Genomic DNA, 25,877 nt, shown 5'->3' with positions numbered 1-25,877 from the left:
GCACCTTGAGGCTCACGGTCCGCGTAGAAAGCACTATTTCCACAGTTCCTTTTTTGTTGCGTGACGCTTCTGTTGCAGTTCCCACGTGATGTCTACACAGCCTGTCCTTTGGCGCGTTGGCTGTTGCCTAGCAACAGCTGTTGTCTTGTTGTTATTTCGTGGTCTTTGCCTAGCAACGGGTATGCATACCACAATATTAAGGCGATGCACAGGCAGAGAGACAGCAAGATGATTTCATAAGCTTCAAAAATTAGGTGGGGGATAGACAGACAGACAGTAAAGTGATCTCATACGATTTTTTTAATTTTGTTTTCCAAAATAAGGAAATTAAGCTAAAAAGCAATCCGGATTAACTCTAAGAACGATGCGAGATTTATGCTTCTCATATCGGTGAGAGTGGAAGTTGCCGTATTCTGTGATGTCACACCGTTTAGTCTGGTAGATCGCCACGAAAATTTTCGGAGTAACCTTTTGTCTCCATCTTCAGTTTAGAAATAGAAGCTAAGCAGATCTCTCTGCTGACATGAAGACGCGATCCAATCCATTTCATTGCACCGTTATCGCAAACGGAATCTTCCAACTTCGTGCAATCCATGTTATCAGAGTTTCCACACGTCTTCTGGCGAAATGAATAGCAATCACCAAGCAACGTTAATGTTGTTTTTGGTAACACTTGCAGCGAAGTGTATGAATAATTAACACAGATACGAGGCCCCTCTAACCCAAGGTCACACGGGTGGGAAATCCAGTGGCAATTATTCATACCTTTCCCATGTAAATACGATAAAGCAGCTCCCGTTACCCACAATGCACTCGCTCTCTGTCGAACAGATGAAGGTCTCGCCATCTTTCTTTTTGGTTCACTTTACTGTGCTGTCATTTTCTTAAAATTGCGTAGCGTCGAATGATACGATGATTGGTGAGTAATAAATCAGAAAGGATTAAGAAGGAAGCGGCAGCAGTAATATTCCGGCATTGCCCACAGGAAATTAGGAAAACCGAGAGAACATTTATTCGGGAAATTCGGACCAGTTTTCTTTCGAATATACAGAATGATTCTGAATTACTGTCGGGGTTTTCGTAGCCTATAATATTCAAATTGGTAAGCAAAAGAATAAAATTGCTTATGGACTACGAAAGTATAACTCAAAAGTTTTATTTTATAAAGAAATATGGAGGTGAAAGCGGTTATGAACATCCCTCCAAACAGTCGTTTGTGGTACAACTAACAGCAAAGAAGCTCGTCTAGTTGATTATTTTGGGCTTCGAGAAAACGCTTCCTGGATTCGATTAGCATCTTCCTGCGAAGATGCAGAAGTGCAGAACACTAAATTGCTTTAACTAACGTCGGATAGCTTTATCTGAAGACGGATCTTTTCCATATCGAGTCCTGTAACGACGTTGCGTTTTGATAACGGACTTTGTTTCGGGTGGTATGCGGAAGTCGTGACCAAAATTTCTACGCACATTTCAGTTACACTCTGTGTAGCTTAGAATGGTAGGATGATAGATGAATTAGAAATGATTCGAAAGGAAGCGGTCGTAGCCTAATCGAGGTGCTATTCTCGAATTTCCTTGGAGGATCTCAAAAACATCTCAGAATAACCGGTGTTCTGGCCAAGAATCGAACCTAGCACCTCCTCATTACGAGTCTACAGCCGCTCCTATAGACCAACCCGTTTTGTGATTCCTTGCAGCCCAGTGACTGAGCAGATTATTGTAACAGTAATGCTCTAGAAGTGTTCGGGAAATGTTCGGTTCAGATCCTGGTCAGGACACAGACTATCTTGAATGATGATTTTTGTAGTTTTCCTCAGCACCTCCAGACAGACGTCACAACGACATTCTGATTATGCTAACAACGATTCATTCCAAATTCTCTCCTTCCATTGACGCGATTTAGTCTACCTAATCACCGTCATTGCCGGTCACGGTAGACGAGCGGTCTAAGGCATGCACTGTCTTCGCTCGGTCGGAAGCCGGGATCGTGGGTTCGAATCCCACTCAGGGCATGGATGTTTGTGTGCGTTTTTCTGTGTTTGTGTACAGGTAGAGGCCTTGCGACGAGCTGATCACTCGCTCAAGGAGTCCTACCGAATGTGTAAGATCTAGAAAACCCGAAGTGAGCGGAGTTCATGGAGGTAGGCCTAGGCCCACTGGGCTGTAGTGCCAAGGAAAAAAAAATCACCGTCATTACGTAATTAAAGACGGCAAGGATTCTCTATGCTCGTCTTACTCATCTATCCTGTGAATGGATAGAGAATATCCCTCCGAAACGTATATCAGATCATATGGCGTAATAACTCAGATATTATTCTGCATCCATAACCGGCTTCAAAATGTACGAAAAGAGTTGAATACGGATCTGATACTGTGGTATGTAGACCCGTTTCTGGACAACGACCGCGAGATAAGCAAATGTATAACAGCCATTACTGACTGAGTAACAGCTTTGCAAACAAGAGTGTTTCCACGGCAACAACTGGATACAGCAACAGAGGAATAGTGCCTGCTGTACGTCTCATGCCGAAATGTAGTAACCATTACGGTTAGTTAATCAGAGTCAATCAGTCATTTGAGTTGAGTTAATTGGTGAGTGACTGAGTTACTCAGTCAGAGAACTGATGAGGTTCACTCGTTGTGAGCTGTTACTGTCAAAAGCTGGTAGCTGAGTAAAGGGGATAGTTCGGGAAGCCGCTACCGAGCAACGGCTATTGATTGTGGACAACAGCGTGCATGTAATAATGAACTGTAAAGTGTAGTCACGCCCTGTACCCAAGAGTCCAATAAATCCGGTCATCAATCCAAACCCTGTCTATAGCCACGCTCCATAAATCACTTGAAAACATAAGTTTAAGTAGCCTTGTGAACTGTGGAAATGGGATTAATAATCGCAATTATGTATGTTCCATGACAGCCCGAAACATTTGGCCTACTTCTTGCAGCACGCGAACCATGGTTTTAAAAACGCAAAGCTATCCTAGTAACAGGCCGTGAAGGCCCAAAGGGTTGTGAGACGTCGAGGCTTCCACATTTTCTAGACAATCGGCTCATAGATGGCGGTAAGTTTGTCAGCCCTAAGCGCCGGCCGCCCTTAACCTCTCAGGGAGATTCCTGGCCCTCATTTCTGTTAGAGGCTGAGTCCATCCCATGGCCACAATGCGGCTGGAGCGATTAGGTCAATTGAAAAGAATCCAACTCATCGGGACTCGATCCCGCGACCTTCCGGCTTGTAATATAGTGCTCCGAACCATGGTTTAAGTACCATTATATTATAGACGGGGCGAGCTTTAGCATACCAAGCAGGAGCCGGTTTGACTCCTTGAGAAACTGGAGGGGCATGCTTTTGGCAATTAGAGTTGCTTTTCAGATGTCTGCTATAGAAACAACTTTGCAAGGAGGACGGTGGCTTCAACCAACCGACGCTCTCAAGCATTAAGACGTAAGTTGGATGGAATTCTAATGGAATGTATACAGCTTGGCTGCAAGGCAGTTCCTGAACGTGAATTATAAAAATATTTCAAGGGGAGAGGAGAGTGGATTAGAGGCAGAGATGAGAGAGAGAGAGAGAGACGTACTTTAGGTCTTGATTATGAAAAGCATGCACTACTTACAGAAACATCTACAGAACTTCTCCAATATAAACGTTTTAATCAGTACGTAATGAATCCCTGGGGATTTCGACGTAATTAATTTCGTATGTCTAGAACTTAGTAAAGTCCATCCAATCGATCCAATCTACGAGAACTAAAGTACATCACACATTCTGTAAGGAAACTTTATGGAAGAAAATTTCCCTGCGAGTACGTCTGAATTCGCCACCGGCATAAGAAAAAGCGAAGTACGAGGGAAAGTATGTAAATAAGTCAAGGCCGCGCCATAGCTCAAGCGGTTAGTCGCTGGCTTCCCACCGCGGCGGCCCGGGTTCCATCCCGGGTCTAGTCAAGTGGGATTTGTGGTGGACAAGGTGGCGCTGGGGAGGGTTTTCTCCCAGTATTTCGGTTTCCCCTGCTAATCTTCATTCCACCAATTTCTTCATCATCATAATCACCCAGGGCAGGTTACAATAGGCCAATCAGTGGCCGCCGTGTCGATTGGACCCAGCTGGACTCCACCCCCAATAAGCGAATTAAAAAAAGTAAATAAGTCACAAATTGATGTAAAACGTAAATTTTGTGATATTCTAACCTTGGAAAACACTTATCTCTCGAAATATCCTCCACCAATATTGATACACTTTTCCCATCTCTTTACCAGTGCCTCGAAACCTGCAGCATAGAAATCTTTCGACTGTTGTTTCAGCCACTTCCTCACCTGGTCGGTCAACATCTGCGACTTTCGAAAGTTTCTGAGAGAATTTCTTGACCCAGTTGTCAACCGCTTTACGCGACAAACACTTCCCAACGTAAACAGGAAATATTTATTTATAAATATTCTTGGAATCGAACCCTTTTGCCCACAAAAGAAAGCACAACTGAACGCTGCTCTCCGGTATTACACTACTCAAGCACAGTCGCCATTTTAACCACTAAAACTAGCCTCTGAACTTGCGCATGCGCGTCTACTACCTAGACTGTCATGAAGCTGAACTGTCCAATCCAAATCCAAGTGACCTTGCAACTGGCGGTCAGTCAGTCAGTAAGTCTTGGTATCGAGCCCCATCTGGGGCTCATGACCAGATATTTATTACTGTTTGGCATTTACGGTCTTGTTTTGTGGGGCACTCTATCTGACGAGAGGACGGGTCTGCTTTTCTATATGCTGCTGGCCCCTGTCAGAGCAGTCTTTCTCGGGTCTGAGTCCCTTTGGACTGGCGACCATATTTTACTGTCTTAGATTTGAGACTTCCCTTTTCTTGGCCTCCTACGACTCGCAGGGTCAGGGTGGAGGTTTTCGACCCCGCCTCCACACGGGGGAGACTGTGTTGCTACACAGCGATACATATAGAAAACTTATTAGGTCGATTACAGCTGTTTTACTTCCATTTGTGACCTATTTACTGGCTCTCCCTCGTATGGTTAAAATGCAATCTAATAATTATAAATGATTTGACAACACCGTCCAGTGTAATTCAGTATGCACGCATATTTATATACTGCCTTTACATGTTTCGGTCAGTTGTGACTATCTCCAGAAAGCCAGTAACAACTTACTAAGGAACTATTATTACGTAGATCGTAATATATATGCTTAAACTTTTGCATAAAAATTTCTAATTTTTAAATTAAAAGGTGTTTAAGTTAATAATGTATTATTAATATTCGTAATACTTAAAACCTTGAGCTGCTGAGGTTTGTGTCTCCGCGATCCTTCTGCCAAAACGGGAGATTGGGGTGTTATTTGCCGTACTCTAAGGTCTGGGCAGCGTTGATTCCCTTTTCTCTATAGGACTCTTTAGGGATCTGTGTTGTTGTCAAGTTGTTTCTCCTTTCATTGTGTTTTGAGGCGAAACGTGTTACGTCAGGGGCTTCATATCAGACCCTGCCCTTGGCTGGTTATGGAATTCAAATTTTGTATCATAGATTTAAAGACGTTGCCAAAATCAGCATGTTATAGCGTCGAATGTTGGAATAGTTGATGAATTGGAGACGATTAAAAGGAAGTAGTCGTTGCCTAATCGTGATAACATCGGGCACTTGCCTAGAGTGACTGAAAAAAAACACAGAAACCCTCATTCAGGGCAGCCGGTGTCCCTACCTAGATTCGAAATGAACACCTCCCGAATGCAAGCCTAAAGCAACATGATCAGTCGCACAAATATGTAACCTGAACACTGAATGCAGGTGAGTGATTGGCTGTGCACCCAGCACGCATTGAATAGGATACTGGACAAACCAAAGAGCCGGTCTGGATGAAGTGGCAGAGATAAGAATACCTGCAGGGAATCGAACCCCTTTCGTCCAGGCCGTTGGCAAGTCTTTTTAATATTTCACATCTTTTGTTTTAATTTTATTTCGCGATGTGTGCACTTTTCAAAGTCCCTGTCATTAATAGTATCTTCATCATAGTGATGTCACATTCGAAGGAATGAAAGGGAAATATTCCTTCTGCCAGGATTTTAGTCACTGTAGCCACGGAGGTCACAGCTTGCGGCCTCAGCAATGAGCACACCACGTGCTTTTCTTATGGAATTCACATTAGCGCGACCTGTCACACCAGTGGATCGCCATGGTTAAACCGCAGGGTAACCTTGTGGCTTTTATGATCGTGAATCTAACTTCGCATTTAAAGTAAAATGGTAACTATATGTACCATATTTCTTAACATAAGAAAATGTTCATTTTCCAGACAAAAGGGGCACACAGTAGCTATATTCGTGAAATTAAATAATAACAGAGACCGTTCCATTAAAATCGAAGGTAAATTAAATATATTAATGTAGGAATCCTCTTTGTTGTAAGCTATTTGATTACAAAGAAAAACATTCCTTTCTCTAAGAAATTCAAATGAAACTTCAATTGAATTATTTCAGTAGCGTAGTTGGTTGAGGCACTAGCTACAAGCCGGAAGTTCGCGGGTTCGAGTCATGATGAGAAGATTTTTTTTCTTCAATTGACCTAATCCTTCCAGCCGCACTATGGCACTGGGGTCGACTCAGCCTCTAAGAGAAATGAATACCAGGAATCTTCCTGACGGTAAAGAGAGGCCGGCGCGTAAGGCTGACAACCTCACCACCATCTGTGAGTTGATAGTCTAGAGAAAATGTGGGAGCCTCGACGTCTCACAACCCTATGGGCCTTCACGGCCTGTTACAGGGATAAAAAAAACTCCGTGATTTCAGTCCGCAAGCGAACCATACCGACCGAGCGACCGCCGCTTGTCGGCGAAGCTTAGTGCTAACTTTTGCGGATAGAGGGTGTCGCGTGGTCAGCGCAACGAATCCCCACGGTCGTTAATTTCGGTTTTCTAGACCGGAGCCGCTATTTCCTTGAAATAGCTCCTCAATTATCATCACGAGGCTGAGTGAACACCATTCCAGACTCACTACTTCTCCGAAAAAAAATCTGGTAGCGCCGGGAATTGAACCCTGATCTCTCGATATGTAGCCAAGAACGCTGACCACTAGACCACAGAGGCGGTCCTATTACAGGGATAGCTTTACCTTTCCTCTTTTCCAGGCAAAATGTATATATATCTCCCATATATTTCTTATAACTGACAGTGAATTTCTATCCAATCAGCATTAGCCTAAACCACCGCATTCTTGGGTCTGTTAGATGATTTAAAGCTAAATGGATTTTTTTTGTGATGGAATCATAAAACGTGTGAAACGCAGAAGCAAGTGAAGCGATTACATAAACAAATAAATTGTATGTAACTACTGGGTTACAGTTTAATTAAAACTTATAGTTCTTTTTAGTTTACGTATCTTCGTACTTTCTTGTTTATTTGTATTCATTTTTCTTTTTTAGGAGGCGATGTAAAGGGAGGTCTGAAATCTGAGACAGTAAAAAACGGTCTCGAGTCCCAAGGGACTCGGACCCGAAAAAGACTGCGCTGGCAAGGACCAGCAGCATATACAGAAGACAGACCCGGCCTCTCTTCAGGAAGGGCGTACCATAAAAACAAGACCGAAACTGTCAAACAGTAATAAATATCTGGTCATGAGCCCTAGATTGGGTTCGACACCAAGACTTACTGACTGACTGACCGTCAGTCGCAATGTGATTTTGACTTTGAAACTGAGTCAGTCGTAACCGAGAAGCCGTGAGTTTTACTGAGTAGTGGAATTCGAGAGATTGGAAACTCTTCAAACTCCAGAGAACCGTGAGAGATTCGTTATCAAGGAGTTCAATATCTGAACCGTTACAATCAAGTGTAACTGTAACAAAGATATCCAATAAAGCCAATCGTGAAATATAGATTCCATAATAATTAGTCACGCCTACCACTTACACGTGACAGTATTCAACTTGCATTGCACCTGTTTCTGCTGGTTTCTGGCTTGACTTACGAAATACACGGCGTTACAACCGAGAATATGGTACCCTTCATATGTATTTATTTATGCCGTTTATCTAGAAAAATTATAGTCTGTCCTACTTTAAACAGCACTCGAAATAGTATGCAAATTCGGACATCCAACAGAACCAATAAAATAAAATTCTTATATATTTCTTTTCCCTCTGGCACTACAGCCCTAGTGGGCCTAGGCCTACCTCCATGAACTTCTCCGTTCACTTCGGTTTTTCTAGATCTTACACATTCGGTAGGACTCCTTGGGCGGGTGATCAGCTCGTCGCAAGGCCTCTACCTGTACACAAACACAGAAAAACGTCACAAACATCCATGACCTGAGTGAGATTCGAACCCACGATCCCAGTCTCAAGCGAGCGAAGACAGTACATGCCTTATACCGCTCGGCTACCGTGAACGGCTATTCTTATATTTACCCTCCCTTAATTAATTTCCTGTGTCTCCCCCTTCCAAACTTCATAATAGCTCAAGATTATGGTCTTAAACATCAAACATCTGAGGAAGTGCCCCCATGTTCATGACAGAAGAGTAATCAGGATGGCTTACCCTTCTACCATGAATACGGAGGCAGCAACTCGATTCCACAGTCATCCACATGTCCTACTAACTATACCGACTGAGCTACCTCGGCTGGTTTCGTAAGAGTACGAGTGTATAACACATTAAAATGTTGGGTTAAGTCACAGTATGCTTGTGTTATTGGAACAGGAGTGTTTTGACGTCATTTAGCGATATAGACTGTTACCTCATTATTAAGGAAGTTATTACACGTAAATTCTATTTCATTTTCAACATATTTCCATGTATTCATATGCCTGAGGGAAATTCAAACGTACTTACTCACGATTTTCTTTCCGTAAGGTTCCCTATACAATGTGTGACGTACCCTGGTTCGTAGAGTGGATTGACTGTAGGTGAATTATCAGTGTGTACGGTAGTGATTGTCTCTCGAACATTTTTCGATGGTATGTTGTATTTCGTGACGGCAGGGAGGACATTGAAGACGCTCAACGTGCATCAAAGCTGATAACAAGTCGCCCTGAAGAAAATGTGAAAAAAGTGACCGAAATCCTTGCTTCAGACAGATGTGTTTCTGCAAGACTCATCGAGGAACTTTTTGGAATACGAAAAAGTATTGTTCATCAAATTTTGACCTAGGATTTGGGCAAACGGGAAGTCTGTGCGTGGTTTGTACCGCATGCGCTGTAAGGCGATGACAAACATGCCAGAGTGGAACACTGCAAAGACGTGTTACGATCGGCCCAAAGTGATACAAAATTTACAAAATCGATTGTTACTGGTGACGAGACATGGTGTTTTCAATATGAGCCTCTCACAGAGCGGCAGAGTGCAGCGTGGTTGAGCCCAAAGGAGCCGAAACCAAAGAAAGTGCGCATGCAAGAGAGTCGAGTAAAGACACTACTAACCGTTCTCTTCGATTCAAAAGGAATCATTACAAGGAATTTCTGCCAGAAGGTCAAACAGTGAATTCTGATTATCATCTCGGAGTCCTCAATCGTTTGTAGGCGAGAATTCTTCGAATTCGACCTGAATATCGAGAGCAAGGTTCCTGGTCGCTCCTCCACGACAATGCCCCACCCCACATATCGAAGATCGTGCGCGATTTTTTGGCCAGAAAAGAGATCACAGTCCTTGATCATCCTCCGTATTCACCAGATTTGGTTCAAGCAGATCTCTGGTTGTTCCCAAAAGTTAAGTTGGCGATGAAAGGAGACCGTCACGACACCACCCAGAACATCCAAAGGGAATGTACCGCAGTTTTAAATGCGATTCCACAAAAGGAGTACAGTGACTGTTTTAGAAACCTTTACAATCGATTCCAGCTATGTACTGATTCAGAATGAGACTACTTTGAATAAAAAGAGTGAAATTTTGAAAATAATTAACCTCTTGTGTTTTTAATGGACACAGTCCTAACAGAACCTGGACACACTGTGTATGTATATACAGTAGAACTTGGTTATAACATCATCAAAGGGACCTAAAAATAGTGTCGTTATAAACGAATGTCGTTGTAACCGAAATGGGCACTTCCACAGAAGCCTTATGTTAGTCACGTAAAAATCTACCAAAAACAGAGTTAAAATGTTGCATTTTTAGTGAAATACGTAGTTAAGCACAGACTAACGTAACATTAACGTGGAATTGCCCAAATGGGTAATATCAAAGACATATTACAGCGCTTTTCACTGACAATACACACCGCACTAATACTGTATATTAAAGGTAGGCCTACTCACCAAATTACAGTAGATTACATCAATTGTTGTGCCTTACTGTACCTAGATACGAGTACAGTAATCAGTTATCTTCATCTGTTTCCTGTTACTTGCCCAATACACACTTTCTAAATTACGTTCAGTGTCCATATCAGAGAAATTCAGGAATGAAAATGACGTTACATACGAGGTTGATGCATTTGTGCATGTCGTACTAAGCAAGGTATAAAAACAGTTGCTTTATGAGGAATTAGTTCGTACCATTGAATATTTGATGCAATAGACAAGGTGTCGCAGAAACCGATGTTGCTATAACCAAGTTTTACTGTATATAGGGAGAGAGAGAGCATATTCCCGCATCCTGACTACAAGCTTTCACCTGCAATAAACTTAATAGATCCAGACGGGCTCTGGGGTTCACCCAACTTCTTATATAATAGGTACTGGGGGCTCTTTCCCGGGTGTAAAGAGGCCGAGGCATGAAGCTGACCACGCACCTCCAACTAGTGTCGAGGTCAAGAAAATGTGGATCTATATGTCCACTCCCCCATACGCCTTCATAGCGTAGTGGTTCATTAGTTAAGCACAGGGACTTCACGTTTTTACTCAGATGCGCTAACTGAAGGATGATTTTTTTTTGGAGGCTAATATACTTGCTATGGAACCTGAAGGTTTGTTATGTTGTCCATAAGAACCCGCCATTTTTTTTACCCCGGGCCAGATTAATCGAGTTCACATCCTCTCATTCTATCCATTCAATATAAAGATAAATTTAGCACCAAAATGCTTGACCTCGGCAAGAGATTGAGGTAAGCTTTCGGCTTCATGCCCCGGCCGCTTTACCCTCAAGGAAGTTTCCACCAGTATCCATTGGCTAGGAGGCTAGGTGGTACCTAGAACTGATCTGGAGGCCGTGGAGAAGAGAAAAGTTTTGCTATTAAGGAACAGAACCCGTGCCATCCGGCCCGCAACCGTCACTATACCTCTTTAGCTATCCCGATTCTTATTTGTTTAATACATATTTTAATATTATGATCGCATTCAGGAAACACAGATCTAGGCATGTAGAGCTGTTCTTGATACCCATATGCCTTCTGATATTTGGGAAATTGTCTGATGATACACAGTAACGATAAGACGGCAGACCGCTGCAAGGAGCAGGGTATTGTGTTGGCGGTCAGGCAGTTAATATAGAAGCAATACAACAGGTCACGTTATGACCTGAGGCAGATAGCTCTGAACCCCAATACGTTCCGCGGCAACCAAATGACGGTCCAGCCGTTATTACACAGAGCCAAGTTCGTGAGAATATTACAGGGGAGTCATGAAATTAAAATCATACTCCCCCTTTCCCTTCATCTATCTTAATCGTCTTTGCGGGACCAGACAGCTAACCACCATTAAAATTGGTCTCTTGTGTTCTGGGTTGAAATCCTGATTGCCTGATTGAGAATTTGTAATTATCTCCATATTCAAGAGATGTATTGCTTCATCATACTTGTTGGCTGCTTCTTTTAATAGAATAATAGTTTGTTGAGGCACTATGCCACAAACTGGAAGGTCGCGGGTTCGATTTCCGATGAAGTGAAATTTTCAATTTACTTAATTCTTCCAGCCGCACTATGGCCCTGGGATCGACAAAACCTCTAATAGAAATGAGTACTAGGAATCTTCCTGGAGGGTAAAGGGCGGCCGGCGAGTAAGACTGACAACCTTACTGCCATCTGTGAGCCGATTGTCTAGAAAATATGGGAGCCTCGACGTCGCACAGCCTTATGCGCCTCCGAGGCCTGTAACAGAGATAGCTTTACCTTCTTTATAAACAAACTTCATGGAGCTGAGTACCTGAGAATCTGCCAGTCTCTCAGCCACTCAAGAATTTCCCAACATTTTATGAAACCCGAAGGTTTACAAGAACACTCCACTGGTCCCTGTCAACAGTCAGATAAACCCAGTCCATACCGTTCCATCCTATCTCTCTAAGATCTATTTTAATATTATCCTTCACCTATGTCTTGGTCTTCCTACTGAACTCTTTCCTTCTGGGTTTCCCACCAAAATCCTATATGCATTCCTTTTCTGTCCCATGCGTGCTACTACTGTATATACATAGTGGTAAAGCTATCCATATAACAGGCCGTGGAAGCCCATAGGATTGTAGGACGCCGAGGTTACCATATTTTCTACACAATCGGCTGGTAGACGGCGGTGAGGTTGTCAGCCTTACGCGTCGGCCGCCCTTTATCCCTAGGAAGATTCCTGGTACTTATTTATGTTAGAGGCTGAGTCGACCCCAGGGTCATAGTGCGGCTGGAAGGATTAGGTCAATTGAAAAATTCAATGATGCCATCGGGAAAGAGCCCGCGACCTTCCGGCTTGCAGCATAGTGAATATTATTAGCCTACTTTTCATAAAAACCGAAAGTAGGCTTATGAGATCACCATGCTGTCTGTGTATCCCAACCCTCAACTTTTGAATGAATGAATCTTTACGAAGCATATGTACAGGTATATCACGGCACCTGAGCCCGTCTCAAAGGCGTACTTCAGACATCTCTCCCTCAGTCTTTGTGTGTAAACAGCTCTCGTTGCTACGCAACGGCTCAGCAAATACGTTACCCCTGCAACGAATACACAGGCAACAACAGAAGAATTCTTGGGCGCGACATCTTCAATGCCGTCCGTACAGTATCAAAGGAAAGCAGGCGTTTAGTTCTTCCCAGAACTTCTTGTATTACACACGAAGACAACATGGTGATATCATAAGCGTATTTCTTTCCTTAAGGAATAAGTAGATTTAACTAATTCCATAGAATTACCTCCTTCTCGGGAAGCTGCCAGTTACTCAGCTACTGAAAAATTTCCTAACATATTATGGTACCCGAAAGCTAATTACATGCTCGAAAGATCCCTCTACTGGTTCCCTATTCTGAACCAGACCAATCCAGTCGATACCATTCTCTCTCTCTAAGGTCCATTTTAATATTATCCTCCCACCCATGTCTAGGTTTTCTCAGTTGTCTTTTTCCTTCTGGTTATAACAACGAAACGCTATATCCGTTGCTCGTCTCTCCCATATGTGCTTCATTCAATGACCATCCCTCCTTCTTTACTTGTTCATTCTAAAATTATCCTGAAACTACAATTAATGACTTAACCCGAGTGTAAGGCCGCGCCATAACTCAGGCGGTTAGTCGCTGGCTTCCCACGGCGGCGGCCCGGGTTAGGTCATGTGGTATTTGTGGTGGACAAAGTGATGCTGAGGCGGGTTTCTCCGAGTACTTCTGTTTCCCCTGCCAATCTTCATTCCACTAACTGCTCCACAATCACCGTTATCTATCATCTGGGGCTGGCACAGTAGGCCAAATAGTGGCCACAGTCTCACCTCACTAATAATAATAATAATAATAATAATAAACAAAAATATATGTTGGAGCTTGGATTAAACGCTAAAAGGAACTTTAGTGGGTTCAGTAACATTGGTTTGGAAATCGCACTCTGTCAGTCTGAATATTCTTATGTTATTTTTACGTACGATTGCTCTCGTCACTATTAGGATCTCCTGTTTCTTCAAATTTTAACATGAATATTCGTCCTGTTCCCTACTTACCTATGTGACCCACAACTCCTGTGCACTCACGGAAAATATAAAAATGGGACAGTCCACACAACAAATTACTGAAAGTGATCCCTGAATAATTCATTCAGTGTTTCCCTTCCTGTTTGAGTATAATCCCCGTTAGGCAGCTTAATTGTGCTCACCTTGTTGGTCGCCTGTTTTGTCATGATTTTCATGAGTCTGGCAATGCCTGGTATGTCAGTGATCTCATGGCAGTGCCTCCTCCATGAGGATCACTTGGCTTTCCTTACTCCATTGTTGTAACAGGTAAGGGCTTCCTTGCAGGTGTCCCACTGCCCAGTTCTTTTAGCTGTATTAAACAGCCTTCTCATTTTGTTCTAAGCCCATTCAGCTGTTTACTCCACCAAGGCACTCTCCTTGGTTCGCAAGTGGTCCTAGCCAGACAATTCCGATTAAAGAACAAGATAATAACCCATTGCAACTGGTCAATGGACAGATCAACATCCTTTATTGTGCGTATATTTCGCAAGATGGTCTCCAGATTTACCTTTAGGTCGTCTTTGCAATGCAATCATACTTACCAGACAAGATGTTTCATTACATATGTAGACAACTGTTCCATGGATGTATGATAAGCTCTGGTTTTTTGGACTTAAAAATTCTCTCTGTAGCAGTCACTATTACTGTAACACACTGAACCTTGCAGTTTGGTGATGCAATATAATTTGGAAGACAGTAAATTCAAAGTTTTCATCTCTATCACACATGTCACGTATGCTTCGATTATACTGTTGATTTACAGACACATCCACTGAGTTTATAACATCAAGTAACCTGTCCATCAATCAGAATACCTTGTGGAGAAAAAGATCTAAAAACCTGTTATCTCCCTTCAACACAGCTTGGTCTCAGGTATTTAAAAAGCTGTAGTGAAACTGACATGGGTTGTCCAGTGATTAAGGCTAGCTTTTTCTAAGGGATCCAACAGAGCATGTGTCCCCACCCCACCTGAGGATGGAAATAGGTCCAGTTTTCAGAACATTGTTTTCTAGTTTTTAGAATACTGGATGATGGACAAAGTTCAAGAACATAGTAATTCTGTGTTATACATCATCATCATCATCATCAGAACCCTTTATATACTACTAGTTTTTTAGGGTTTTGTAATACACTTGTGACATTATTGTGGTACCTTGCTGCATTAATTCCTACATCAGGACTCCTTTCCTCCCCAGAAAACAGTTGCCATCAGATTTCTGGCAGGCAGACAGCATTTCTTTAAACTTGTTCGGCTTGTTTGGTGAATGTGTGTGCATCCACTGCTTTGACTGCTATTTAAGTTTCAACATAGAAAACAGTTTGCAAAATTTGTGGAAATTCACACACAACTTCTGAAACTATGAAGCGCCATCTTTCACAATTTTTTTGGTGAACACTTTGAAAAAGATCATCACTCACTACTGAAGGCCAGCCAACCACTTCACTCTTAATCTTCATCTTTGTTCCCCCACCTTTGAATATTCTTCACCATCTTACAGTTCTTTCACTCATTACATTTTGGCCATAAACTGCGCATAATTCACGATTGATTTCCGCAGCACTCACATTTTTAGCACAAAGCAGATAACATCATGAATTTACAGCTGGCAGGATTATCAGAGGACACATCAGAACTCAGTCTGTAGAGACACAAACACTATATGACCAGTTATGAGATGGTTTAAAAAGCAAAGGGTCATATGGCACTACTCAAAAGCGCAAGCTCCCTCCTGCTCCTACATAAATTGCCTAAAATAAACAGTGGTTACTTTCTGAATAGCCCTTGTAGTTAGAAAAATATCCTATTATCCTTTTGAATCCCAAATTCAATAAAAATATTCTAAAAATTAGGTTTGTATTCGTAGAAAACACACTACATTTCCATTATACAGAATGACTAGTGCTACTTAAGCGCATAACTTGTGACAGAAACATATAAAACACATAATACACTGCCAGTACTTTCATTGTTACATCAGATGGCACATATAACTGGCTTTAAAGGATTAATCCACAACAGATGTAAACAATTATTAATTCTCTAAGAGACATACCACACAAAAATCATAAGATGCTATATTTTATTAAAGAATATTGATAGTGTAGTGTAGGTTGTCCAGTAAATCACAGACATGATGCTGTAATCATTGAATTACCAACAACACAAACAGAATACTTACGTCTTACAAAGAATGCTTACTTTCTGATCGCAGTCCCATGCAATTTTTGCATCATAACAGTTCTTCAGTCACTCCCCTATTATGTATTGAACAGTCTAGCTTGAACTGTACAGAATACTTTGTTTTGCTTGCCATATGTTCTCACACTTTACTAAACAATATTGTAAGTTTACACTGACATGCGGAAAATGTCTTAGCATGAGTCTTAACATCACAGTGACATGACAGTGGTTCTCAAAATTATCCATTATATGGACCCATAATACAGAAGTGGGTTTCCCAAAGAGCAGCAACCCACATCTCATACTGCATGATACAAATAAATACAACATATCTAATTATGTCTAGTATATCTGAACATGTTTATGTACAATATGCTACATACGTTTTACTTCTATTCTGGATGATGTCCATAATCTGTAACGTTTTTCAAACCCAAGTTTTTGAAAACTGGTTTGGTTTCTATCACCAGGTGTATGAGATGACAGGTTCCTATTCAGTTGGTCCCACCAGAAAGCACTAACCTCAATCACAGACCAATGAATGTAACTAGCTCTATCTATTGGTCCTAGATGAGCAGCACCCTCTCCTCCCTCAAATCTGATGATGGAAACTGATCCAGTTTCCAAAACGCTATGTCTGAAAACACTCAAGACAACAGACATGTCCGCAATAACATTCCTGTTATCAGGACCTAAAAGAAGGTGAGAAATTTCGCATTGGTATTATCATGTGTATGGGGAATATGCGTGATGAAATTAATGGGTTCTAGTTTAGATGACTGAATTTACAAGCACTTCAATTATAAGTTCTCTTAATCACACTTAATACAGGAAGTGCAATGCTTTTGCTGATTCACACAATCTCCAGTTCACTGTTGCACATGCACTAGGATTCTCAGTTTCCGCTAGTTGTCTCCTAGCAACGGATCACAACACAGAAACTACTGCTTCAAATTACTATGAAGTCTTCTTGCTATTTCATTTCCACTCACTCTACACTCCTCTGTCCTAATCTGTACTCAATCTTCATGCTCCATTCTTGTCTTTGTACTGGACTCACAAGCAGACTCATGTTATATAGCCCCAGCACAGACAACGCAGAAAACACAGTTCTATTGTTGTGTAAAACAGACCACACAGAAACAATTCACGTGATAGCTGTTGGCACGCTGTTGCCTAGCAATAAGCTATAAACAATCATCCTATTGTTGTGTGCGCGTATTGCAGGGTGTTTACTGAGCTGTTGCCTGGCAATGTGTTGACATGTCACATTGCTTCCTCCTTAAGGCTGTTTGTCCAAATAGTCTAACAGTGTATTACCTTTCCTTCTTTTCCAGGGGCTGTGCTTTCAATGTCTCTCTCCTCCCTCTCTCTCTCCCTCCCTTCCTTTCATGGTCCACAATTTCCTTGGGTTCGAATTTTCTTGAAGAAGTTTCTCTTGCACCATGCCACTGCTGCACGAGGGGACACCTTCCTGCAGGCGGCACCCAACTTCCTCCGGGGTCCACAATCTCCTCGGGTCAGTTCTTTCGGCTCTCCCTGTCCGCTTTATCTGTCCTTTGACCAGTTTCACTATCGCATTTTCCTTAGGGACCTCCCAATGTCCCGACTCAGATTCCATTTCCTCTGAATTCGTCTTCAAATCCATGGCTTCCATCTTTTCCAAGATGGCTATCGCACGATCAATTGACTCCATCTTCTCTGGATTGGACTTTGTCGCTTCTTGGCAGGCCATCATCTCATTCTGGCATGTCCTCAGGGAGTGAATTACAACCTCTTCATTAGGATTCTCCTGCTGCTATGCTGCGGCCTCTTTTTCTCCTGGATTTGGCTCCATGTTCTCTAGATTAACCTCAATGACTTCTTGGCTGGCCATCCTCTATTTTTGTCTGTCTTTCATTTCTACTATGATCTCCTTAGATTGGCATCCTTCTTCTCTTGGATTCTGTTCTTTTTTGGTTGGTTGTCATCATTGCTTGCATGTGCTCTCGGCCAGCATTTGCTGATGAATCCAATACAATCTGAACCAACTTCTAACACCAAAATGTCATGTCAAGGGTGGTATGCATGACAAAAATAATGGGTGCTAGTCTAGTCTAGTCCTAATCTGTACTCAACTTTCACGCTCCATTCTCTTTCTTTTACTGTCAACTGCTGAATCCTCTTGGACTCTCCTTAGCTGCAAGCGGACTTGTGTTATATAAGCACAGCATGAACAAGCCTGAAAACACAGTTCTATTGTTGCGTAGCACAGACCACACAGAAAACAAGTCACCTGATAGCTATCTCGCAAGTCCATTGGCACACTGACTGTTGCCTAGCAACAAACTATAAACATTCATTTTATCGTCGCATGCACATATCATTGAGTGCTTATTGAGCCGTTGCCTGACGTGTTGACATGCCACAGTAAAATCACAACTTTCTTGCCTACTAACACGCTTAAAAAAAAGTAATGCAAACTACTCAGTTCCTAAAAGAAAATTAAAAATGGTGTTAAAATGACTGTAAAATACTATTCCTCTATGTGTGAAACAATAAAACAGAATTTGTGAACAAGCACAATTAAACTGCATGTCACCCCAGTCCATGCATGAATGGCAGAAAAACTCATAAGACACTAAATTCATTGGTTGTATAAGCTGGAAGGTCATGGATTCGATTCCCAATGAGGTGATGGGATTTTTTGATTGACCTAATCCTTCCAAACGCACTATGGCCCTGAAGCCAACTCAGAAACGAGTACCAGGAATCTTCCTGGAGGTAAAGGGTGGTTGGTACATAAGGCTTACAATTTCACCACTGCAAGCCAATTGTCTGGAAATTATGAAAGCCTCGACGTCTCACAAACCTATGGGCTTCCACAGCCTATCACAGGGATAGCCTTACCTTTTGCAGACCGAATAACTACACTCTAGAATCTCGCGTTTTAAATGAAACTGAAAATAATAACATTTTAAAATGTTTTATTATGCAACAATGAATTGCATATTTAAAATGCTCTGTTTAACAATAATCACTGTGGGGGTTATTACAAATAATATTATTTTGTCTACTTTCTTATAAATACAATTTGGTTGCAGTACATGGCCATGTATAATATTTGAGAAACTTGGTTCAAATTTATAACATTGCATATTATTCAGATGATGTAATTAAACACCAGTAAATAAACTAGTGGTTTCAAATGAAAGTGGTATTTGAGTGGATGTTACAGTATCAGGGTTCATGCCATACTAGATCACTACATCAGGTCAAAGGGGAGAGGCATTTGCACAGCAAATTCAGTGTACTTTGTCCCATAACATCTGTAAACGTTTTCTTTCAATGTTATCATCTGAAAGTCATCTTCTGTGGCAATATGAATATTTAATATTATAAAGCAAAGTAATTTCATCAATTTGGATATACTGTGTTTACCTGAAAAGAAGATTTCATGCTTTCCCTATTTTTCAGAGTTCAGAAACAAAGGCCTATCTTGACTCTGTGTACAAAACACAAATATCGATAATTTTACACGCTGCAAGTTTATAACATGTTGATGCTATTCAGATGTTCTGTTGACATCTTAATTACATTACACTGCCAGAGCAGCAAGAAAGAAACAGAGGGAATTAAACATGTTTCAAAGGCAGGAGCCATGAGCTACACCAAATTTGGCCATGTACCACTGATAAGTGTGGAAGAGGCAAAACATTACAAGGTCAGAAACCATTAGCTTCCATAAAGCTGCCTAAGCAACACAAAAGTGGTAATTCGTGAATAACTGATATCAGAATGGGTGTGATGAAACTGCCAATGAAGACAGTAATAAAATCAGTTTATATGGGAAGGCATTGGTGGGGTTTGTCTTCTGTTTGGGTAAATACTGTAATGTTGATGCTACAAATTTATTTTTGTAATTACTTTCATCATTCAATTTCAGTTTGCAATTTAATTCTAAGAACTTGACATTTATCACAAAGTTAAGTACAGAGCTTTCGAGAATAATAAATTTTTTATTTAATTAATCAAACATCAAACTCTCCCTCTGAAAATTTTACTTACAAAGTTTATTTTACAATAAGAAGAGAGAGGCTAGTTTGATGTGAGGCATTAAGTATTTTAAGTGCTATGTATTTGTAAATTTCAAATCTACATATTTATAAACAGCGTAAGGGAACATCCAATCGGTAAGTTCCAAGGGCTGCAGATTGTTACACAAATCTGAACTGTGTAATTCCTATTGAATGCTGTGCAGAGTATTAAACATTTTTTTTTCTTCACAAGTGACAGAAATAAGTTAATTAGAAGCCATCTGAGATGCAGAGGAATATAAACAGGAACAGAAGAATGTCTATTACATCAAGGCCAGAAAATCATTAACCAGACTCAAAAGAAAAAAAGAAACTGATAATACAAAAAATTACTAATCCATATTGTGTAAAAGCTGTTGGTTTCATACCAAACACTACTCTGCACAGTATTTTTCTGGATAAATACTGAAATATATACATTACAAATTACCATTAATGATTACACTGGCTACAGGGGTAATTTTAATCAGAGAATAAAATCTTGAACATGGTTAACAATCTGGTTTTAATATTTTAACTGAAAAAAATGTTTTTCTAACATTTAATTCATTTAGGTTGATAACTGTATAAGATTCCCAACTCTTCATGTTTAACCAGTTTACTGCAACATATACTTAATAAAAGAATGTAGCACCCCCACCATGAAAGCACCGATACACAGCAACACCCAGTCAAAATCAATATCAGCCAGTACCCATTAAAAATACTGTAAACTGTGACTGTCAGACCAACAGGGAAGGGTAAAGCTCATAAAATAAATAAGTTTTAAAACTGCTCTACAATGCTACTGAGTGTCCTCTGCAGGTTCTCTACGTAGCACACTGTGTGTAAACAAGCCCTTTCCATCTGATTTCCTGGAGTTCCATGATGCCCCTGGCACGTAGAAACAATTTTCGCTTTTTCAGATTCTTCAGTGACAAGACTGACATAAACTAATATCAATCTATATACCCAGCAATATTGTCCTTGGGTCTTCCACTGCTGATTTGATTTTACGCAGGAAAAGAACAGCTTCACGGCCATCAACAAGACGATGATCGTATGTTAATGCTACATACATCATAGGCCTGATAACAACCTAAAAAAAAAAACACAAAAGTCTGTATAAAACTCACATCAAATCCAAATCACATTACAGAATATAACATGAATCTGTAACAATTTTACAGTTTGCATGAACAGCAGACACATGCAATGAGATGTTACTCCCCTCCAGTACCAGGCTACTGAGACCTGTTACAGATATTACAAAACAGAATCCTTACTTTGTGTTGGAGGTCTTCCCAAACGTTCTTTTCTTTCTGGCTGATGTATTAAAATCTTTTTTGGAATCCTGTCAGAGCACATCCTGTACACACACAAGGGACACAACAGGTTGGATGTATCTCCAACAACCTTACCCTCCTGTGGCACGTGCTCGTCTTACTGACAAAGCTCTGATGCCTGAGTTACAACATGATAACGCTTGCATCAGTGCTGGGGGGAAACACTGGAATACTCAAGTGTTCACAGTTTTAGAGACAGCAACTCTATCAATGGACTGCCACTCTTGGGATAGTAACCAATTGGTGGGAATTATATTTGCTTTTAAGGCATTAAGAAAACAATAATTACAGCTGGGTAGCTGTTCCATCTGTACTGGAAGAAATCCTGGAACACAAAGCATGTCCAGGAACAACTCAGCAACTGGACTACTGCTTCTTGGCAACCAAGAACAGAGGAGCACCAACTGTCTGAATTAATAAGTGACAAAGGCTGTTTGGATAAACGAAAATTTTGGTAATTGAATTAAATTCTTATCCACAAAAAACACTATCATAACAATATTATAATGTACTGTACTACTACAATAACAATAAATTAAAAAAATTTATAACAGGCAAAACATGAAAAATTAATAAATGAAATTATAAATTAACAGTTTCAAACACTATTTGAAAAAGTCCAATAATGATGTCTGCTTGGCAGACACGTCCTTGGTTGTGGTAATTCTGTTAGTTGGCAATTCAAATAATCAGAATTCAGATAACTGGCATTCTTCAGTATTTGATGGGATTTCAAGGTTACCCTTGGTAACAAATCTTAAATAACAAAGCCAAATTTAAACATTACTAAATTGGATTTTTTTCAGTTGACCTAATCCTTCCAGCCGCACTAGGCTCTGGGGTTTACTCAGCCTCTAACAGAAATGAGTACCAGGAATTAATTAAATAATTTTCCTGGGGAGTAAAGCGCGGCCGGCGCATAAGGCTGACAAATTTACTGCCATCTTTGAGCCGATTGTCTAGATAATGTGGGGCCCACGATGTCTCACAACCCTATGGGCCTTCACGGCCTGGTACAGGGATAGATTTACTTTTTTTAATTTTACTAAAAATCGCTGACATTAAAAAACTGATCTGAAAAGCAGCAAACATTCCTAAACAAAATCACTCTAAATGCATTAAATTTTAGTAACACTGTTCAAACCCTCACTCACAGGATCATTCAATGTCAAGGGACTATACACAATGTGAAGATACATAACTTACAGATATCACAGGGCACCACCAACACTGTGTCCTAACCACTGTAGGCTACAGGGAGATATTCCAGTTGTATATTCACCGAATTATGAACTGCAGTACCCACATTTGGTACAGAATTTCTCATAATACCTACTGGCTTCATGTTTCATCAATGTGCATACGTACCATGCCTTTACACATACAATGACACAGTATATGAAAATTTCATGAAAATCTGTCAGCAATCTTAATAGTGTGCAACTTGTTCTGTGTCATAAATAAGATATACAAAAGTATATAAGGTATGTCATCTACACAACAATATTCTGTATTTAAAAACATTAATAAAAGCAAATGTTGATTCAGTAGTGTCTTTTTTTTTTTAAATACAGAACACTGTTGTGTAGATGGCATACCTTGTATACTTTTGTATACCTTATCTGTCTAGCAGTTCTTTACATTTTTTTATGTGTACAGACAGACTGAGTGACCTTAATATGCATTCTGCAGGATAATGAACTCCTAAAAGTGCACAGATAAGCAGCAAACCAGATAATGTGTGCAGAGATACAAAGAAGTACACTGTAACAATGAAAGAATAGCAGTTACCTGTCCTTTTACAGCCACGGGTCTTTCAAAAATTGCATGCATGCCTAGAATAGCCGACTGAGGAGGATTGATGATGGGTGTTCCCATGAGGGAACCAAACACGCCGCCATTACTGATGGTGAAAGTTCCTCCGTCCATATCTTCAACAGCTAACGCACCTTTCCTTGCTTTCTCTCCCAGAGCATTAATTGCCAATTCAATTTCTGCATAATTCATTGATTCCACATTGCGAACTACTGGTACCACAAGACCCTGGAAAATCAAACATTTCCAATTTAATCTTTACGATGAGCTAGGTCTGCTTGTTGTCCACTTCTGCTGGGTTCTTCCTTTCCAACCCTGAATATGAAAGCGATGTCCTCTGAAATGTCAGGCTGTCTCTGAACTAGACAGCACTATGCGCCAAGTGACCATAGTCACTGCTGTAAGAAACTCAAATACACTGCCAGTATCAGTTAATGTACTAAATAAATAACCTATACACTCTGAAATGGTGGGCATGCAGTAACATATTTGGTTGAGGCACTATGCTACAAGCCAGAAGTTCGTGGGTTCGAGTCACGATGAGGCGTATTTTTTTTTTTTTTTCAATTTACCTAATCCTTCTCGCCACACTGTGGCCCTTGGGTTGACCCAGCCTATAACGGAAATGAGTATCAGGATTCTTCTTGGGGGTAAACGGTGGCCGACACATATGGCTGACAACCTTACCATCATCTGTGAGCTGACGGTATAGAGAAAATGTGGGAGCCTCAACTTCTCACAACCCTATGGGCCTCCACAGCCTGTACAGGGATAGCTTTACCTTACCTTCAAACACTCTGAAATGTTGTTATATAATAATTAATGTTGATACTTGTGTGAGGAATCAATTCATAACATACATTTGTCATTAAAAAAGTGAATTTAAACCAAACTAAAAAGAAAAGAAAATTAAAAATTCACCTTGGGAGTGGCAACAGCTACAGATATGTCCACATAATCTCGATATATTATTTCAGTGCCATCTATGACTGCATTCACAACTGGTTGGTCTTGTAGAGCATATGCGGCTGCTTTCACAAAAGCAGACATGAAGCCAAACTTGATGTTATATTTCTTCTGGAATGCTTCCTGATGAGCCTTCCGGAATTCCATGATGTTACTTCAAAAGACAAACATATACACTTATAAAAACAAGTATCTAACTGAGATATAAGTTATCCATGGCAGTGAAAGTGATGTCATACAATCTGGTGTAACAGGACCAATGATGTCCCCATCTTTAGCATCACTCTTCTACCCTGATGATGCAGGCCCCTGAAACACTGGTACTTATCTACCAAATTACATGAGATCACATCCCAGGAGACGGCAATCATGGTACTCATGACCATGAGAACCTCAAATCATATAATCACATACTTTAGGATCGATCCATAAAAGATTGCTGTACACATGGAAAATAATGTGATACATTGTTAGGCAATGGTTAGCTAAACACATTCCCAAGCATTACGTTGTCAATGAGAATAGACGTCCATTGCTGGACAATGGGTTTGGTTACCATGGAATTACAGACATAACTTGCACATCACAAGCATGAAGAGCAGTACTGGAACCCTTGAAGGCGGTGATCTCAACACAGTTCTCCTGAAGTTATGAACATAGTGAATTTAAAGGAAGGAAGGACCAGATCCAGTATTAGAGAGATGAGAGACCAGTCTGAGATTCAGACAACAGATTCATCAAACAGGAGTTCAATGTGTAAGCTGTTATAATCAACTGAAATTGTAATAGAGGCATGCAATAAATCCAATCATCAAATCTTGAACCCACAATAATTAATAACACAACCCTCATATACATGACAATGACAGGTATGACCACTTCCTGAACATATAGAGGACTTGAGGAGAATAATTTTTCTTCAACACTTTTAACTTTTATGCCGTTGAGCCCATAATACTCTTACTACAGATATTGCCCAACATGGCATCCTTGCTGCAGCCATATTCTTATGAGTGCAATATTTATAAACATATGCCATCCAAATGCATTCAAACTTGTCAGGCACACACTTCCATCTAATGCAAACATAATGAACTACAAGACAGACCTCTTGCTGTGTATGTATGACATCTGTAAGGAAATCCAGAAACTACTGCATCCAGCAGTGTCAACATCCTACTTCTACTTGGCCACCTGAGGGACGGTAAATATATTGTGACGTGAACGGCGCAATGGGAAGTAGGGGTCACGTGAACTCTGCGATCTCGTAAGTGACATCACATACCCCCGCCCCTTCCATTATTATGCAACACTCGGTAAACACTCCGTCACCTCCCTCAGTGATGTAACAAGGGGACACCGCTGTAAGACGAGGCAACAGGGAATGGTATAAAAAGCCGGATGAGCAGTATATGAGAGAGTGTGTGATCAGGAGTGACATAGTGCAGATCATGAAGTCGCTGAGTGTAGCAGAAGTCTAGCAGTCACCAAGAGCAGTGGATGTAATTGTGATCCTTCCGATGGCAGTAATTGTAATTGTGAATTGTGTGAGCATGAGAGCGAATGTGTAATAAATTCACTAGATCCAGAACAGGGTGAAGTTACTTGTAGCGTTATATACCCAACACATGAAAATATTGTGACATGTTGAGCTCTGAATAACGCCCCTCCCCCCCCC

At 40.9% G+C, this 25,877-nt stretch overlaps 1 protein-coding gene across 1 annotated transcript in view; it reads right to left on the bottom strand.

Moving 5' to 3' along the window:
* Positions 1–19,891: 19,891 nt before the first annotated feature.
* Positions 19,892–25,877, bottom strand: part of LOC111866955 (dihydrolipoyllysine-residue succinyltransferase component of 2-oxoglutarate dehydrogenase complex, mitochondrial) — a 56,023-nt gene continuing 50,037 nt past the window's right edge. The window contains exons 9-11 of the mRNA XM_023856346.2: positions 24,155–24,353; positions 23,210–23,461; positions 19,892–21,171 (exon numbers count right to left, since the gene is read on the bottom strand). Coding sequence (XP_023712114.1) covers positions 21,037–21,171; positions 23,210–23,461; positions 24,155–24,353 — 586 coding nt within the window. The 3' untranslated portion in view covers positions 19,892–21,036. The remainder of the gene's footprint in view (positions 21,172–23,209; positions 23,462–24,154; positions 24,354–25,877) is intronic.

The sequence above is a fragment of the Cryptotermes secundus genome, unplaced genomic scaffold (genome assembly GCF_002891405.2).
Source record: "Cryptotermes secundus unplaced genomic scaffold, Csec_1.0 scaffold1101, whole genome shotgun sequence".
Lineage (NCBI taxonomy): Eukaryota > Metazoa > Arthropoda > Insecta > Blattodea > Kalotermitidae > Cryptotermes > Cryptotermes secundus.
This window is presented reverse-complemented; position numbering and strand designations above follow the sequence as displayed.